An 18,827-nucleotide genomic window follows, 5' to 3' on the forward strand; every position below is an offset into this window, starting at 1 on the left:
GTGTTTCTTAAAGCCCTAAAGTTGCCATTTGAAATGACTTTAGCTTTGTGCCATGTCTATCATCTGCTTTTTTTCAACAACATTAAACAACTGAATGAACATCCTCCGAGCCCAGTGATTCCATAATTTTTGCCAGGGGTTGTATGATTTGGAAAACAGACTCAGGTGGAATAACATAAGAGTGGTCAGTGTCCCTGAAAAAACAGAGTAACAATCCTACTGAGTATTTTGAGAAATGGCTGCGCTCTCTGTTTGGGACTGAGTGTCTGTCTCCACTCTTTGCTGTGGAGAGGGCGCACAGGGTGCCATCCCGGCCACTACAACCAGGGGCTCTTCCCCATCCAGTCTTAATGAAGCTATTGCATTATAAAGACAGAGATGCCATTCTTAAGGTTGCCCTTGATAAAGGGGACATTTCCATCAATGGCCAAAGAATTTCCTTTTATCCGGATTACTCCATTGAAGTTTCAAAACATAGGGCGCAGTTTCTAGATGTAAAACGCCGACTGCGTAGTTTGCAAACACCATATTCCATGTTTTACCCTGCGAAACTTAGGGTGGTGACTCTGGGAGAGACCTTTTTCTTTGAACATCCGAAAGACGAACTCCACTGGATATATGAGCAGAGGATCCGTCAAAGTCAGCAACATTGAACTTGTATAACTTAAGATTTATGCCATCGGTAACCAACCAATTGACTGTTGGGGGCATATCCTTTACTATTTAACCCACGGCCCAGTGGACATACTTATGCTGTATTATATCCTACTATTGCAGGCCCCCAAGAAATGTTTACCTTTCTTATTTTAGGTTGTTCGCTTGCCTCGTACATGGCTACAGGATGAACGGGTGCCTTCCTTCATCCAGCTTAAATGGATGGGTCTTTGTTTATTTGTTTGCGTGTGTTTGGGGTTCCTGTTCTTATAATAATCTACTTAGTTCTATAACTAATAATCGTCACAATGATTAGGTGGATACATTGCAAAGCTGATTTGAAAAGGTAAGTTGAGGGAATGATACTTTACAAATTATTGATATCCCCTATAGACATAATGGCTGATAAGTAGTGTTGAGCGATACCTTCCGATATCAGGAAATATCGTATCAGATTGGATCGGGCCGATACCCAAAAAGTATCGGATATCGCCGATTCCGATACCGGAAACCAATGCAAGTCAATGGGACACAAATATCGGAATGAAAATAAACCCTTTCTTTCCTTGTAGGTTAATTCTACATGAAGGAAAACAACTAACAATAATGTAGAATGTATTGGGGGAGGTGGTTGCCCAAATCGATGGGAACAGTGCTCACAGTGAAACATGAAAAGCCGGCAATTCAGCAGCGGCATACACCGGTACCTGACAATTTATAACAGAAAGAATAGAGCTTCACACATAGATTAGATAGATAGAAACATGTCAGTCACATATATATGAAGTACAGTGACAGTGCTGCTTACTGTACTTGTCATTTAGTGTAAAGGATTTATTAAAAAAAATATTAGTGTTTTCATGCACCGTCTCTTTAAAAAAGCCAGCCGGCAATTCAGCAGCGGTACCCGACAATTTAGAATAGAAAGAATAGAGAATCACACATAGATTAGATAGATAGAAACATGTCAGTCACATATATATGAAGTACAGCGACAGTGTTGCTTACTGTACTTGTCATTTAGTGTAAAGGATTTATTTAAAAAAATATTAGTGTTTTCATGCACCGTCTCTTTAAAAAAGCCGGCCGGCAATTCAGCAGCGGTACCCGACAATTTACAACAGAAATAATAGAGCATCACACATAGATTAGATAGATAGAAACATGTCAGTCACATATATATGAAGTACAGTGACAGTGTTGATTACTGTACTTGTCATTTAGTGTTAAAATAAAGGATTTATTAAAAAAAAAATTGGCGTGGGATTCCCCCTAATTTTAGTCTCTAGCGGAGGTTAAGCAGACGGCTGGGGCAGATGTTTGAAGCCTGGGAAGGGGGTAATACCCACGGAGCTTCCCAGGCTACTAATATCAGCCCCCAGCTGAATACCTAGCCTTTACTAGCTATTAAAATGGGGGACCCCCTCAAAAAAATGACGTGGGGTCCCCCCTATTTTAATAGCTAGCAAAGGCTAGGCAGACAGCTGGGGGCTGATATTAATAGCCCAGGAAGGGTGCCATGAATATTGGCCCCCTCCCAGGCTAGAAACACCAGCCGTTAGCCGCCCCAGAAATAGCGCATCCATAGGATACGCCAATTCTGGCACTTAGCCTCGCTCTTCCCACTGCCCTGTAGCGGTGGCAGTGGGGTAATGGGGTTGGGGTTGATGTCAGCTTATAATGCCAGCTGACATCAAGCCCAGGTTAGTAATGGAGAGGCGTCTATAAGACACCCCCATTACTAACCCCATAGTCAAAGTTAAAAAAAAACACAAACACCCAGAATAAAATCCTTTAATTGAAATAAACACACAATTCTTTATTGTTCTAAATTAAACTATACTTACCATCACACCCATTCCAGCTGAAGCCAACGATCTCCTGCAATAAAAATAAAATAATAAAGCAACCTCATCCTTACCTTTCCATGGTTCCCAGGACAGCTTCAGCTCTGCTACATCGAGATGACAGGCTGGACCGCAGCAGAACGCTGCCATCCAGCCTGTCATCCCGCAGACACTGAGAAGCGCAGGCATGCTTGCGCTCCTCAGAGCCCCTGTCATTCTAGCGGTGGCAGCGGTTCAGAGCGGTCACATTCTATGTGGCTGCTCTAAACTGGAGATCATCGTGGGACACTCGTGGACTACTACGGAGGGGTAAGGATAAGGTTGTGGTTTATTATTTTATATTTTATTACAGGAGATCGATGGCTTCGGGGAATTAGGTGTCTAGGTGAGTATAGGTGTATTTTTTTATGTTTTACTTTATTTTAGGTGGCGATCGGCGGGGACAGGTAATGTATGAACTAATTTATTGTAGGTAACCACTGGCCACCAATGAAATGTATTTAAAATTTATTGGAGACACAGTAGGGCAATTTAAATAGCAGGATCAGGCTGATGGGAACTACTGCTCCCATCGAGCTGATCCTGCTGGCACGAGTGGACGGGGGACAGACATAGGCCGATGGGAGTAGTAGTGTCACATCGGCCTATGTCTGCCTGCACGCACCCCCCAGACATCGCACAGACACCGCGCACACCCGCACACACTCGCAGACATCGCACAGACACCCGCAGACATCGCACAGACACCGCGCACACCCGCAGACACCGCACACACCCGCAGACATCGCACAGACACCTCGCACACACTAATCATGACGGGTCTGATGGTCTGGGAGGTGAGGCTGACCTGTGCGGCCGTGGGAAAGTTCATGTGAGTTCATGCAATGCAGTCAAGCATGAACTCACATGAACCCTTTGAGGGCACCGCGGCTACTTCAAATGAACAGCTGATCAGCATCACCTGATACCTCAGCTGTTCATTTGAAATAACCGGCGGGAAAGCACAGCACAGAACGGGAAAGCCGGCGGTGAAGTCTTTTCACTGCCAGCTTCCCCGCCCGGGTCCTTCGCTCCCCGCTCCTTGGTGCTGCGCTCCCCGCCCGGTCCTAACTTACGATCGGGATGGGAGGTGGCGAGGGGAGCGGAGGATCGGGGTCGGAGGCTGCGGGGAAGCAGTATGGGGCTGTGTGATTGTTTAAAAGCCGGAGGCTTTTTACCGCCCGCCGGCTTTAAACAATCAGGAGAATGCTCTCACGCTGGGATGGCATTCTAATGACAGGCTGGATCGCAGCAGAGCGCTGCCATCCAGCTTGTCATCCTTCAGAGACACAGCAGAGCGCAAGCATTATGGGAACTTCCGATTCCGGTATTCGATATTCTAAAAGTATCGGAATTAAGTATCGGAATTCCGATACCGCGACTATCGGCCGATACCCGATATTTCAGTATCGGAATGCTCAACACTACTGATAAGGTAAAATTCCTTTCTTGGAATGTCTGGTGGGTTCCTTAAAGAGAGCGGCTGTCATGGAATATATCCGGGGTCACTTGCCAGCAGTGGTATGTCTACAGGAAACACATTTTGGGAAAAACAGTGTTGCATGTATGACATTTTCATGAATTAGTCACAGCTTCCATTCCACTTTTTCAACCTACTCTAGAGGAATTAGCATCCTAGCACATAGGACTATTCCTTTTGAACTGATTTATTCCAAAATAGATGATAAGGGTAGATTTTTGGTCATTCATTGCAAAATATTTACAAAATAAATTCTACTTATCGCAGTTTACATTCCTCCTCATCACAATGCTATTATGAAAAATATTGCATTGCTTATTAATAAAGTACCGGGAGTTCCAGTCCTATGCATGGGAGATTTTAACAATATTGTTCATCCATATTGGGACAGATACAAATCAGGCACTGCTACAAAAACTGCCCCCATAACTAAGTTTGGTGAAATACTGTCAGAACTATGATTAGCAGACATGTAGCGTTTCAAATACCCTAACATTAGACAGTTCTCTTGCTATACGCATAATACAGTCGCGCATTGATCTAGTTTTGGGCACAGAACATATTTCTCCCTTGGTAAAAATGGTGGAGTATTTGCCTAGAGTACTAGCAGACCACTCGCCCTTGCTGACTGCCCTCTGCCCAGACCGCAGACATCTGTGACTATGTGGGCTATGAATCCCTTCTGGCTCCAAATTATAGATAATCAACCGATTACATCCACTCTAGAATATTATTTTAAAGAAAATGACAAACAGGTGTCGCAAAATTCATTGTAGGACGCTATGAAGGAATGTTTGAGAGGAGCCTTAATACAGGCTATTAATAGAGCTAAAGACAAAACAGTTTGGGGAATTTTTACAGGACAGAGATAGATCTACAGAAGAGAAATTTGTCTTAACTGGGACAAAGGAGGATTTGATGGTCTGGGGGAGGCACGGGGAGCATACACCACACATATCAAAGAAAAGGCTAAAAACAAGCGCATGTTTCCCCAGACACACTTCTTTGAGGAAGGGGATAAAGCGTGGCACTTATTGGCCATGATCGCGAGGGCCCAGATGGGGAGATAGAATAGCTAACTCACATAGTTCCCGTGGGCGGATTTCATTGCTTTACATTATTGTATTGGATATTGTACTGATAAAACACCTTATGCGTTCTAAGGAAAAATGGGAGAGTGTGTTGGGCCCTATCGAAGAAAACTATTGGCTAGATATATTGGAAAGAATCCCACAATTATCCCTAAGCGAATCCCAGAGACTGTCTCAGATACATGTGATACATCAGCTATATGGGACACCTCAATTCTTATATAACATTGGATTTCGTTCAAGCCCTAATTGTCCTAGATGCAAAATCCACTTAGGGGACACATTACATATGATGTGGAATTGTCCTAACCTAGTGTCCTTTTGGGAAGGAGTAGTAGCAATGATTAATAGGGTTTTCTCAATTAATGTAGAACTCTCACCACTAGTATGTATACTAGGATATGAAGATCTGAATACTGATGAACACGGCGCGGTGGCGCGTATGTTATATATGGCAAGGAAATGAATAGCCGACAAATGGATAGTGGACCAGGAGCCCACGACGTCAGAATTTATAGACAAAGTTAATTGGCTAGTAAACTTGGCAAAAAGGCATATATCTAAAAAGAGGCGCTATATCCAAATTTGATAAACTATGGGATTTATGGACTGGCAGCTCTTGTTTATCATCTAGGGAGCTGCAGAGATTTCGCTTAGGTTTGTTCTGATAATATGTTATACATGACACCCCAAACTGTACTTCCCTAAGAATATTATTATTATTACAAATTGTAAAAGTCCAGGATGACTGTTAATATGACCCAGCATATTGTTATCTACCTATGGAAAAGAATATCCTTATTTTGCAGGACCTAGAAATATAACTATTTCATGAGAAATGTATGTTAATGTTGGGGGGTAGAGGACTGCGTTCATCTAATGTTATTGCTTAAAAAAGCTTTGAAAATAAACATTTGATTAAAAAAAAAAACGTGTGCAGTTGTTCCTTAATTTCTACTATTGCTGTTATCCACTATGGGCAGGATGATGTTATCTATTACTATCACAAATATTCCTTTTACAGTAGTTATTTCAGTTTAATTAGATAAAGGAAACACACAGGTCTGTTCATTTCAGTCAAAACATAAACTAACCATATGACACTTAAAAGTACAGATGGGGTATTACTTTCATGTGTTATTGAAAGAGGCTGTGAACTGACTAACAAGCACATAAAACCTGAGCAAAGGCATACGATACATTAACTTCAAATCAATGTTCTAAGAGTACATGTTAAAAATTCCATGTATGAGCAAACAATACAATTTTCAATGTAGAAGCACGGGGGGATTAATGGCAACAGCACTCAACTAAAACCCATCACACTGCAACGCAGCGATTCTTCCAAGACATGATCATGAAATAAAGTTTGAACATTGAGGATCGGGACTGTGGAGTAGCGTGTATTCATACTGATAAATAGTTGCAACCAAGTTATTACATGCCCTGTTGGCATTGGGTTAGAAGCTAGCGAAATAATCATTTCACTGGATGTGGATTCTCAACCATTTTCACACTTCTGAAATAAAATTCAAAATTATTGTAAGAGAATGGTCAGCCGTAATATACTGAACAGCCATGTTGGACAAACTCTAGCCAACTAACTTTGCAGCTAATGAGATGCAGGTTTAGGAGCTTTACCCAAAATATAGGTATGAAATGACATCAGTGCCATTAGTAAGTATGGATGGAGTCCAGGGATATTAATTGGAGCAGCTGCAGAGGACAGTGATTGGTAATAAGTGGCATTATATGGTAGAGAGTAGTGTATATGTTGAATTCAGATAGAAACCAGGACAATAGGGATGTCAGTGTTTGAAGAATTATGAAAGTAATGACATTAGCTAAAAGGTACATGGAGATTTATAGACAATACTCATAAATATTGTCACTTGCTTTGTTCTAAAATACATGTTTTTCTCTGCAGTATGAGGTTATCATGTACATTACTTTTTCTCAGCAGGATCTAGTTTCCTTTGTCTAACCATGTATAAAAAGTCCCTTATACTGTTGTCCGGGGTCAGACCATGGCCAGATCGCCTACCGTTGTTGTACTTGTCTGGACACATGCGTGTCCGCGTACTTCAGCTCACCGTCTTCTATATCTTCTGAGATCATGACTAAGACTGGTGCAGTCGAAATGCGTCGATATGGATAGTGCACACTGGGTGGTTGCTGGCTTTTTTTGAGGAGTTTTTTAATATGGTATAATAAAGAGGATTTGTTTTTAACTTACCTGCATCGCTGGAGATATATGTTCCTTTTCCTGCAGTTAAAACAAACTAATAACTGGCAACCTTTTTAATGTACGAACCAATACCACCACCTTCCTCATTGCCTGTGCTGCATTTCAAAAGGTTGCATATTATGTCCTGACTCGCCTGTATATCCCCCAGGGCACTTTTGAAGTGCTCCAGTGAGGTATGCAAATTCGGACGGTCCGGTCCGATGAGTGTCACTGCAGAAGCTCCTGTCCCTCCTTCCGCTGTGATTGATGTGGATGACACGTCCTTCGTCATCCACATAGATGATTGAAATCTTGCGCCTGCACAGGCACATCGCCGGCTCACTTTGCTCTGTCCTACTGTGGGTACAGCCTAGTACATAACTGAGCATGCACCAGCACACGTCTTTCCGGCTCCTGCTTACCGGAGCCATTTTACCCACATTGATTTGTTCCCTGCTGCTGAAAATCACAAAAGAGGAGTTAAATTCTGGCAGCAGGAAACAAACCAATATGTGCAAAATGGTTTCGGTAAGCAGGAGCTGGAAAGTGTCTGTCTCTTTTGCTCTTAATTACTTGAAATACTCAATGGTATTAAAAAAAGTTCTTTAATGAGACACAATAAATGACAAAAAAATTTAACAATGCTTTTGTTTACGAGGAGAAAATAATTTTCATAATAACATTTAATGATGTGAAGCAATAGCAAAAGAAAAAAAAAAAAAAAAAAAAGAGTACAACTGAAAACACATCATAAGGCATATTTCACATACCCAATAAAAATCCATTGGAAAGAAACATACATTGGATCTCAAGTTCAATCAAGATTGCAGTGCAAGTAAACGTATCCCTGCCATTTCTTTTAACATCTACTGATAAAGAGCCAGAATGTCACCCAAGAGGGCAGCAGATGAGACAGAGCAGGCCCTGCTACATTGCATATCCAAATATTAAAGGCTGCGCTTTCCACTCTGAAGCTTCCAAAGGGGCAGACGTCATTTTATTTCTTCACAATCATACTTGAAATCCTGCAGTACTTCACTGATTGCTTCCACGGTTTTAATTATCCTAGAGGAACGAATGGGAACTATAAATAATATACATCTGGCTTACATTACTCACAGTATAGAAGTTTAGGTAGTGTTTATGAAACACCCAGAAAAGGGGCTGCGCTCCTTGTTTAGAACTGAGGTGCTTTCAAGGTGTCGTCCTAGTGATACACAGTATATCTGTCACACTAACAGTGGAAATAAATATTTTTTATGTCAGTTTAAATCACAATTATGCCAGTGGCCATTTGGGAAAGTGTTATCATAGGTATAATCAAGTAATGTGCAATGGCAACAGTCCCATACAGGAACAGATAGGTCAAACATGCCAACACTGTAGATTCTCCTTGGTATGGAAATATAAAGTTGGACATGCTATAAAATTAGCAAAATATAAATGATTTACTATTTTACAAATGTGAGATGTTCAAAAAAATATCTAATATACTCACCTCACTGCTGACCTCTCTGGCCGCTGTCCGGTCCTCTTCTTTCGGTCAGCAGGTACATTGTATCTTCTGGCTGGCTCTTCACTATAGGTTAGGACTTCCAGAGGCGTCCAGGCCGGACTTTACTGCGCGTCATAAAGTTGTGATGACGATGCAATCTTATGACGCACAGTGACCGCCGGCATGGATACGAATATGAGTCTTGGTCTATAGTGAAGAGCCTGGACATTCAGCGCCTGACAGCAGAAAGAAGAAGAGGACCAAACAGTAGCCAGAGAGGTGAGGTCAGTATATCAGTTTTTTTCTTTTTCATTGAATAGGCGACGTTGATAACTACGGGTTGTACATAAGATGAATGTTAAGTCAGGTACTCCCTGTAATCAATAATATACCCAACAGTACGAGATTGTCCCACAACTTTTTATTTTGGAAGGAGAATTGAGGAAACAATAGATAATGCAGTCACGAGCATGATGTAGGTCCTAGGAAAGTACCATAACGTAAAGCACTTTACTTTAACAATCCCTTTAGGAACCTGAAGTTAATATCTGAATAAGATGAATAAGTTGTGAGGAGTAGTGATGAGCACAACTGCTCGTTACTCAAATTTGCCGAAGGTGCTCGGGTATGCACTGAGTAGTGCAGGTGCTCGAGTGAGATGTTCGCCTTCCCCGCGGCCGAATGTCCCATGGCTATTAGACAGCCACAAAACATGTGGGAATTGGTTTGTCAGGCAAACCCGTGCTACTTAGTGCATACCCGAGCACCCTCGGCAAATTCGAGTAACAAGCACTTGCACTCATCACTAGTGAGGAGAACTCAAGAAGTTGCTATGTAAATTGGAAAAACCCTCTCAGTGCAGGAATAAATTATTTTAATTGTCTAAATTCTGACCACTAATACTTGAAGGAAAAAGGAGGCACAAAGTAAATAATAATTGTAAGATTCTGTTTTACACTCTCAAATGAATTTTAAAAACAGATTGTAAGGCATCCAAAGCTTTTAAAGATTTTTCTTTGCAGTCTTAGTTGTCTCACATGTGGCTCTAACTTCTAATTTTTCTGCATGGCTTTCAAAATTGGAGCTAAATGGGCATTCTCTTTCAGTGATATATCAGACATCTTTAACATGCGGGTCCTCTTCGAAATCCACCTGAAAAAGTGTACAGAATATGATCCAAAGAATGAACATATTCATTTCTATGTAAAAAGAACTTCAAGCTTTCAAAGATGCCAACCAGTTAAAAGAAATTACTTGACCATTCTTCATGCGGTTTCCACTCTGAAGATGCTCTATGCTTTACAATTCAAGTCAATGGGAATGCTGAAAAGATGCATGGAAGATACACGACATCATTTTGAGTGTTTTGCATGCTTTTTGCTTGATAAACCGCTAGAGGTGTCTTCACTGTTGTATAGAGTTAAAAAAAAGTCTGGAAAATACCAGTAAAAAGAAAACGTCATAAAAAAGCAGGAAAAGAGGGGAAAAAAGCACTGGAAGGAAAATCATTGAATAATCACTAAGTAGATTACCAAAAAAAAGATGCTAAAAAAGATGCTGCAGGAAAAGAAAATATTGGCTTTGTCTGTAACGCCTTCCTCTTGAAACACTTGGTCAGTATGCTCTTCTGAAAAAGACACTGTGCACATTCCATTATAAGGTATGTACGTTTTTTGAGGCATTTTTTTTGAACGGATGATCTCCAAAATCCTAGTCAAAAAATACTTGAAAAAACTGTTGGAAAAGACTTCATCAATTTCCATTGAAAATCTACTTTACTGTTCATAAAAGGATTTTTTTAAAACATTTTTTTTTACCTGAACAATTTTTGAAAAACTTACACGTCAATTCTCTGACACGAATTTGAAGGAAATCTCTCCAAACTAGGTACTCTCCAATCAAAAGGCTGCAAAGAACACTTCTGGAGAAAGAGAAAATCCAAAACTCCTTCAGGAAGTTAAAAACTTCTCAAAAAAACTGTCACGGGTGTGTCAGTCGTAATAGACAGCCGCTCTGGATCTGGCTGTAGAAGGTCCCTGCGCTTGGCATTGCAGACACCTTCTTAATCCTTCTTCCTTTAAGACCCAGCAGCGACCTCCCTCCTGCTACTGATTGACACCCTTGCATGGGAGTTAAAAATCCCTGTTTGCTCCGGGCAATCGCCGGTGATACTTCTATGTACCTCTGAGCAGGCTTGGAGCACTAGCTGTTGGCTGGCTTCTTCTCTGGTGCACTTGGAGGACAGTTGGCATTACTCCTCTGGTGTCTGATCAAGCTAAGTTTTTCCCCTTTTTTTGTCTACCTTGTTGTCTTTAGTTTGTAGTGGGGCCTGTAGTGCTCACCCTCCCCCATCCTATCTAGGGCCAAGCGCTACTGATATACAGGGTTTAGGTTCCTGCTCGGTGATAGGTGTGGAACGTATATAGGGACAGTAGGGTAGCCTTAATTTTATATATCATTCCGCTGTTTTCGCTCATGCCATTTCAGTATAACAATAGTTGAGACACTGTGGTTAGATTCATGTCCTTCACATTCTTGTTTTACACTAGACAATTTTTTTGGCAATTTCTAAATATTTACTTATTAAAATAAAAATACACCTACTTGTGTTTCACAAGATGAACCTCCTCTTGATGGGCCTCATCATTTGGGTGGTCCTGCGCATTCTGCTTTGCTAGCTGTAATCTTGCAGTCTGGCAAGACAGAAAGTATTATGGACCAGCCTGCAGGAAATAACTAATATCACTTAGCAAGAACAAGTACCAGTTCTAATTTCTCCTTCTCCAGCTCCTGGATCTTTTCCAGGTGTTCAGAAAGATCAGGCCGATCGTGCAGTTCCCGGAAGCGATCCTTCATCTGGATAAGCTCTTTGCTGATGCCATTGAAAGCCTGTGTAATCTCATGAACCAACTGCCGGTACCGGATAAAGTCATAATGTGGGCCAGATTTCAGATAAGCCAGATGTCCCCTGAAATTAAAATAAATAAATGTTTTGACTGCTAATAACCTTCATTTCAAAATTTGCTGAACTTTGTTTTTGAGAACGTTCACTTGACTAATTGATATATTCACAGTTATGACATGTAGAAGGAGGCAGGGAAATTATTAACAATGCGATGCGATTCTCTTTGGAATTTTTGGCAGCAAATACAGTATTTCAAGTAAAAGAAAAACAGAACAGCTTACGAATTAACACAACAAATATGACCAAGAACCTGCCATGGCCATTTCACAGCTCTCCAACAGCGCTAGATGTGTGGTCAAATATGACTACTACAAGAACATAGCCGGTATTAGATTACATCATCATGGAGCAAAATGGTATATGATATATCACATAGATAGCCCTTTGCCATTGTCTGGTCTGGGCATGGATTATACTCGTCTTTTATGTTAAGATGCAATAGTCACTCAAAATAACAAGAATTTAGAGGCATAGACCTTGAATGGAGAAACAGGCTGCATGTTGACCAGCCACTCCATTCAGCTCCTTCTGGCCACAGTAATTGGTGTAATAATTCTCATCCATCCAGTATATAAGTGATTATTTATGTAGACCAGAATACCCCTACATTATTTATGTAGACGAGAGTATTGTCTAATAGCTGTTTTAATCTCAAGGTAGCTTCCATCCTGATTAGTCTTGATTGCACGACCTGAATGTCAGTAAGCCATGCAGCTAGGAGAGCTGTGGTATGGTTTAAAACGCATACAGGACTATTTAATTTTTTGCTAAGGACATAAAATATAACAGGTAAGTAGTTGCTGACTACCTGCCTGTTGTACCGGTCCCAATGTCTGTCGGCACAGAGCGATCCCAGACCACTCCTGCCGGCGATTCAGCAGCTTCCGCTGATGTCATGTCATCAGAGCAGCGGCTTCTGTTCCGCTCTACTCTGTTGATGGGGCGTGACTGCCGGCATCATGCCAATTGACAGACGGCTGTCAATCAGCATGACGTCGGCAGTCACACCCCATCAACAGAGCAGCTTGGAAGAAGAGTTGATTTGTGGTCTGTGATCGCTATGAGCCAGCGCTGGGTAAAACAGAGAGATAGTTGCCTCTGCTATTTTTTAGACTGACAGAAAAAAAAATAGCCCTGGACAACCCCTTTAAGGAGTTTTCTTATCCAATAAAGTGATTGCTCAACTTATGATCAGACTTCTGGAACTCACAGAAATCCTGATAATAAAGGAGACTCGGGAAAAATTAACAAGGTAATTGAGCAATGCGGCCCTATTTCTCAAAAATATCGGACTCCCCTGATCATAAAGTGACAACATATTCTAACATTATGCCATCACCTAATTAGACAAGAAACTCCTTTAAGAGAAAACATTAATCTTCACATAGACCAGGGCATCATGGTGGCTCAGTGATTATAAACTGCAGCCTTGCAGCACTGGGGTCCTGGGTTCAAATCCCGCCAAGGACGACATCTGCAAGGAGTTTGTATCTTCTCCCTGTTTGTGTTTCCTTCCACACTCCAAAGACATAAATAGGGAATGTAGATTGTGAGCTCCAATGGGGACAGTAATGTTGTAAATTGTCTGAATTGTAAAGCGCTGCGGAATATGTTGGCGCTATATAAATAAAAATATTATTATTATTATAGACCAGAACAGCAAAGCTGAGCGATATGAATGAGAAAATGATAACCCTGCAGCAAGGACATGCTCATTCGTCTTTTCCTTTGTGCACGCAGCTGACGTTGCCAGTCATTCTGCTCTAGATTTCTTATTACATCTGAGTAAATCCCAGAAGTTATTAACAACAAAATCTTGCAGACAATAAACCTTGCAATTCCAGGGCTGAATTTATGAGCGTGTTTGTTGTTTAATCCTCAGTAACACAAATATGATTAACACATTGCAGAAATACCTCTATATTTCATACGGATAAAGGTTGTAAGACACAGAGCCAGCAGATGTCCTGAAGTCAAGCAATCCTCCAATATCCTGTCATGTGGGAACGTTTAACTTTTTATTATTATTGTATACTTTTATTTTACTATTATTATTTTTTTCAAATAAATATTCCAGAGATATAAAATAAATAAGCCAATGATTTGGGGCAGAAGTGTTAAAATTGGAACTCTCCACATTTTCTGGCTTTGAGAAATTGACTTGCAGCTTGACCCTGAAAGATTAACCTTCAGAATCGAGTGCGTATGCATAAAGGAGTGCATAAAAGACTGAACAAAGTTGCAGATGCATTCTCCATAGATGTGTGAAAAAATAATATTGCAGTTTTACAGCTGAAAGATGGAAAATCTGGTTTGCACATTGCAGTAGATACAGCCGAGATACTAATGCTGCAGACATACAATAGCTACAGTGTGTATCTGGCAGTTTTTCCATCTTTCACATGTGAATAGACTTCATTAATATAACATGAAAAATTAATGCATCACATTCACACAAGCCTCATTAGGTCCGGCATGTAAGCAGAGCCTCACGCTGGCAAACACTTGGCCTGTATGCGGCAGTCCAACTATATTGGCCAATTTTCCGATGCAATATCGCTTTAAGTGCCATTTGCATATATCTGGGCTAGAATGCCAAAGGATTTTTCCAGTGCATACGATGATCATTATGTTCCCATAGCCCTAATTGTTAACAGCTAAAGGGCCTCTGTCAGCACAGAAAGACTGTCCAAGCCAAGTACAGGCGCTCGGTGCTTCACGGTGGGACCAGTCATTTAAATACACCTTCTCACCTACTTAAGTTTCCAGCTATCTCTGGCTCTATGAAGCCCGGGCTATCAATCAAAGAAGAAGGGGTTGGAGATAGCAGGGAAACAAGCAGACGGGAAAGTGTGCATAATTGATTTGCCACCCCATATTGCACCAAGCGCCTTTACTTGGCATGAGCAGTCATTCTGTGCTGACAGAGTCCCTTTAAAGCAAGGATGTCAAACTCAAACACACAGAGAGCCAAAATAAAAAAATTTGGACAAAGTCTTGGGCCAATCAGTATACAGTATAATGGGCCCCACATAGTCCTCCATACAGAATAATGGGCCCCACATAGTCCTCCATACTGAATAATGGGCCCCACATAGTCCTCCATACCGAATAATGGGCCCCACATAGTCCTCCATACAGTATAATGGCCCCACATAGCATTCCATACAGTATAATGGGCCCACATAGTCCTCTATACAGTATAATGGGCCCTGCATTGCCTTCAATACAGTATAATCGTCCAACGTAGTCCTCCATACAGTAAAATGGGCTCAGCATTGCCTTTCAATACATTATAATAGCCCCACATAGTCCTCCATACAGTATTATGGGCCCATATTGTCCTCCATACAGAATAATGGCCCCACAAAGTCCTCTAAACAGTATAATGAACCACACATAGGGGTGGTGGTTCTGGTGTCACGGCCTAAATATAATCACCCTGAGGGCCAGATTTGACATGCATGCTTTAAAGGGACGCTGTCAGCACAGAATGACTGTTCAAACCAAGTATAGTCGCTTGGTGCTTCAGGGCGGGGCCAATCATTTATATACAGCTTCCCACCTGTTTGGTTTCCATCTATCTCCACCCTTCCCTGGCTCTTTGAAGTCAGAGCTGTCAATCAAAGAAAAGGGGGGGTGGAGATTGAGAGAAAACAAGCAAATTGGAAGGTGTATATAAATGATCGGCCCTTCCGTGATGCACCAAGCGCCTTTACTTGGTTTGAACAGTCATCCTGTGCTGACAAAGTCCCTTTAAAGGAATGTTCCTTTCTACGGTATACAGTAGTGGCCAAAGGTTTTGAGGCTGACACAAACTTGGGTTTTTACAAAGTTTTCTGCTTCAGTGCTTTTAGATCTTTTAGTCATACGTTTCTATGCTTATTGAAGTACAATTATAATAATTTCACATGTTTTTAGTTACACATACAGTACAGACCGAGGCTATATTTGAACGAGAGACACACACAATTGAATACCTGGCTACGTACAACTGGCTTTTTTAAGTGTGGCCATAAAATTTGCACCTGCTGTAAACATGTAATTAATATGGACGAATTTACATCTACTGCAACCAGCAAAATGTATAAAATTAGGAACTTTATTAACTGCAATTCTACATATAGTACAGACCAAAAGTTTGGACACACCTTCTCATTTAAAGATTTTTCTGTATTTTCATGACTATGAAAATTGTACATTCACACTGAAGGCATCAAAACTATGAATTAACACATGTGGAATTATATACTTAACAAAAAAGTGTGAAATAACTGAAAATATGTCTTATATTCTAGGTTCTTCAAAAGTAGCCACCTTTTGCTTTGATGACTGCTTTGTACACTCTTGGCATTCTCTTGATGACCTTCAAGAGGTAGTCACCGGAAATGGTCTTCCAACAATCTTGAAGGAGTTCCCAGAGATGCTTGTTGGCTCTTTTGCCTTCACTCTGCGGTCCAGCTCACCCCAAACCATCTCGATATGGTTCAGGTCTGGTGACTGTGGAGGCCAGGTCATCTGGTGTAGCACCCCATCACTCTCCCTCTTGGTCAAATAGCCCTTACACAGCCTGGAGGTGTGTTTGAGGTCATTGTCCTGTTGAAAAATAAATGATGGTCCAACTAAACGCAAACCGGATGGAATAGCATGCCGCTGCAAGATGCTGTGGTAGCCATGCTGGTTCAGTATGCCTTCAATTTTGAATAAATCCCCAACAGAGTGACCAGCAAAGCACCCCCACACCATCACACCTCCTCCTCCATGCTTCATGGTGGGAACCAGGCATGTAGAGTCCTTCCGTTCACCTTTTCTGCGTCTCACAAAGACACGGTGGTTGGAACCAAGATCTCAAATTTGGACTCATCAGACCAAAGCACAGATTTCCACTGGTCTAATATCCATTCCTTGTGTTCTTTAGCCCAAACAAGTCTCTTCTGCTTGTTGCCTGTCCTTAGTAGTGGTTTCCTAGCAGCTATTTTACCATGAAGGCATGCTGCACAAAGTCTCCTCTTAACAGTTGTTGTAGAGATGTGTCTGCGGCTAGAACTCTGTGTGGCATTGACCTGGTCTCTAATCTGAGCTGCTGTTAACCTGCGATTTCTGAGGCTGGTGATTCGGATAAACTTATCCTCAGAAGCAGAGGTGACTCTTGGTCTTCCTTTCCTGGGGCGGTCCTCATGTGAGCCAGTTTCTTTGTAGCGCTTGATGGTTTTTGCAACTGCACTTGGGGGCACTTTCAAAGTTTCCCAATTTTTCGGACTGACTGACCTTCATTTCTTAAAGTAATGATGGCCACTCGTTTTTCTTTACTTAGCTGCTTTTTACTTGCCATAATACAAATTCTAACACTCTATTCAGTAGGACTATTAGCTGTGTATCCACCAGACTTCTGCACAACACAACTGATGGTCCCAACCGCATTTATAAGGCAAGAAATCCCACTTATTAAACCTGACAGGGCACACCTGTGAAGTGAAAACCATTTCCAGTGACTACCTCTTGAAGCTCATCAAGAGAATGCCAAGAGTGTGCAAAGCAGTCATCAAAGCAAAAGGTGGCTACTTTGAAGAACCTAGAATATAAGACATATTTTCAGTTGTTTCACACTTTTTTGTTAAGTATATAATTCCACATGTGTTAATTCATAGTTTTGATGCCTTCAGTGTGAATGTACAATTTTCATAGTCATGAAAATACAGAAAAATCTTTAAATGAGAAGGTGTGTCCAAACTTTTGGTCTGTACTGTATATAAAGTTTATGTAAAAACTCAATATTTAAATAGTTGTCCCAGGGCGAAGTTGACTTCTGAACTTCACACTGACATGATGGATATCAGCTTCAGAGCCAAATCCTGGCTGGTGACAACTCATTATTGTCAATGTATGGGAAGGGGCTTAAGTATTACCATTTATTCTGATGATTATTGGCGTGAATAAAAGAGCCTTAGAGAGAATGTCACTATAAAAATGCAGTGCAATCTGCAGACACCATGTTATAGAGCAAGGGGAGCTGAGTGAATTGATATAAACTTTTGCGAGAAAACAATTCAGTATAACTAGGGATGAGAAGATCTTTTGAAATTCGAATTAACCGAACTTTCCCCAAAAATTTAATTTGCAGCAAAGAGAGAGAGAGGACCCTGCTGACCATAAGTGCTTACACTCTACAGGAGAGAGAGAGGAGGACCCTGCTGACCATAAGAGCTTACGCTCTACAGGAGAGAGAACCCTGCTAACCATTTGAGGATACACTCTACAGGAGAGAGAGAGAAAGGACCCTGCTGACCATAAGTGCATACACACTACAGAAGAGAAAGGTGTACCCAGTGACTCTGGAGATGGAAAATGACTCTCCATACAAACAGTTCTCCACTGGGAATCACTGCAATGGCCCAGGTACTGACCAACACTGTACAAGGTATGATAATCCGTAAGATTTCATAGCTGCCAGGGCTGTGGAGTTGGTAAGCCAAATCTTCGACTCCCTCATACATGGCTCATGTTTAAGTGATACATTTACTGTAGTAATATGGTAAGATCAGGCTTTTTATTACCATTATGATACAATAATCAAGCTATTTCCTGTTCACTCTAGCAGTTCTGAGATGAGTGCAGGCATTCCTTCCCAGTGCCTTTTTCCTCTGATATTTAGAGGAGGAGCTTCACTACTGAGCATGTACATAAAGAGCAGCACAGATTCATCTCCACTAAAAGCTTAAATCTTTAGATCAAGAATAGAACAGACATTTATAGGACATTTTATAACTTTCCCAATTCTAATGAAAACATTTACAGCACATACTGCATTGAACTACTGTATCCAATTTATTATATATTTTAGGAGTTGGAGTCGGTCCATTTTATACCGTCTCCACCAAAATGGAGACAAAGTCAGACTCCATGACACTGATAGCCGCAGGGCATTATGGGGAAGCCTATTTCCCCATTTCTCTGATACTGTGAATCAAATGTCAAAATGTTCGAATTCATGTGACACTGACAATTTCAGGAAATTTCGTCTAGAAATCG

The 18,827-nt window shown here is 41.2% G+C and overlaps 1 protein-coding gene across 2 annotated transcripts in view; it reads right to left on the minus strand.

Annotated features, from left to right (window-relative positions):
• Positions 1-7,927: 7,927 nt before the first annotated feature.
• Positions 7,928-18,827, minus strand: part of REX1BD (required for excision 1-B domain containing) — a 35,995-nt gene continuing 25,095 nt past the window's right edge. Inside the window, exons 3-5 of one of the 2 annotated variants that reach the window (XM_073655169.1) lie at positions 11,597-11,801; positions 11,438-11,526; positions 7,928-8,403 (exon numbers count right to left, since the gene is read on the minus strand). In XM_073655169.1, coding sequence (XP_073511270.1) covers positions 8,331-8,403; positions 11,438-11,526; positions 11,597-11,801 — 367 coding nt within the window. In that variant the 3' untranslated portion in view covers positions 7,928-8,330. Of the gene's footprint in view, positions 8,404-9,825; positions 9,986-11,437; positions 11,527-11,596; positions 11,802-18,827 lie in introns of those variants that run through there. The other variant, XM_073655168.1, reaches the window with a different exon arrangement.

This window comes from Phyllobates terribilis, unplaced genomic scaffold (assembly GCF_046119375.1).
Source record: "Phyllobates terribilis strain yellow unplaced genomic scaffold, ASM4611937v1 Scaffold_1__5_contigs__length_1240528914, whole genome shotgun sequence".
Lineage (NCBI taxonomy): Eukaryota > Metazoa > Chordata > Amphibia > Anura > Dendrobatidae > Phyllobates > Phyllobates terribilis.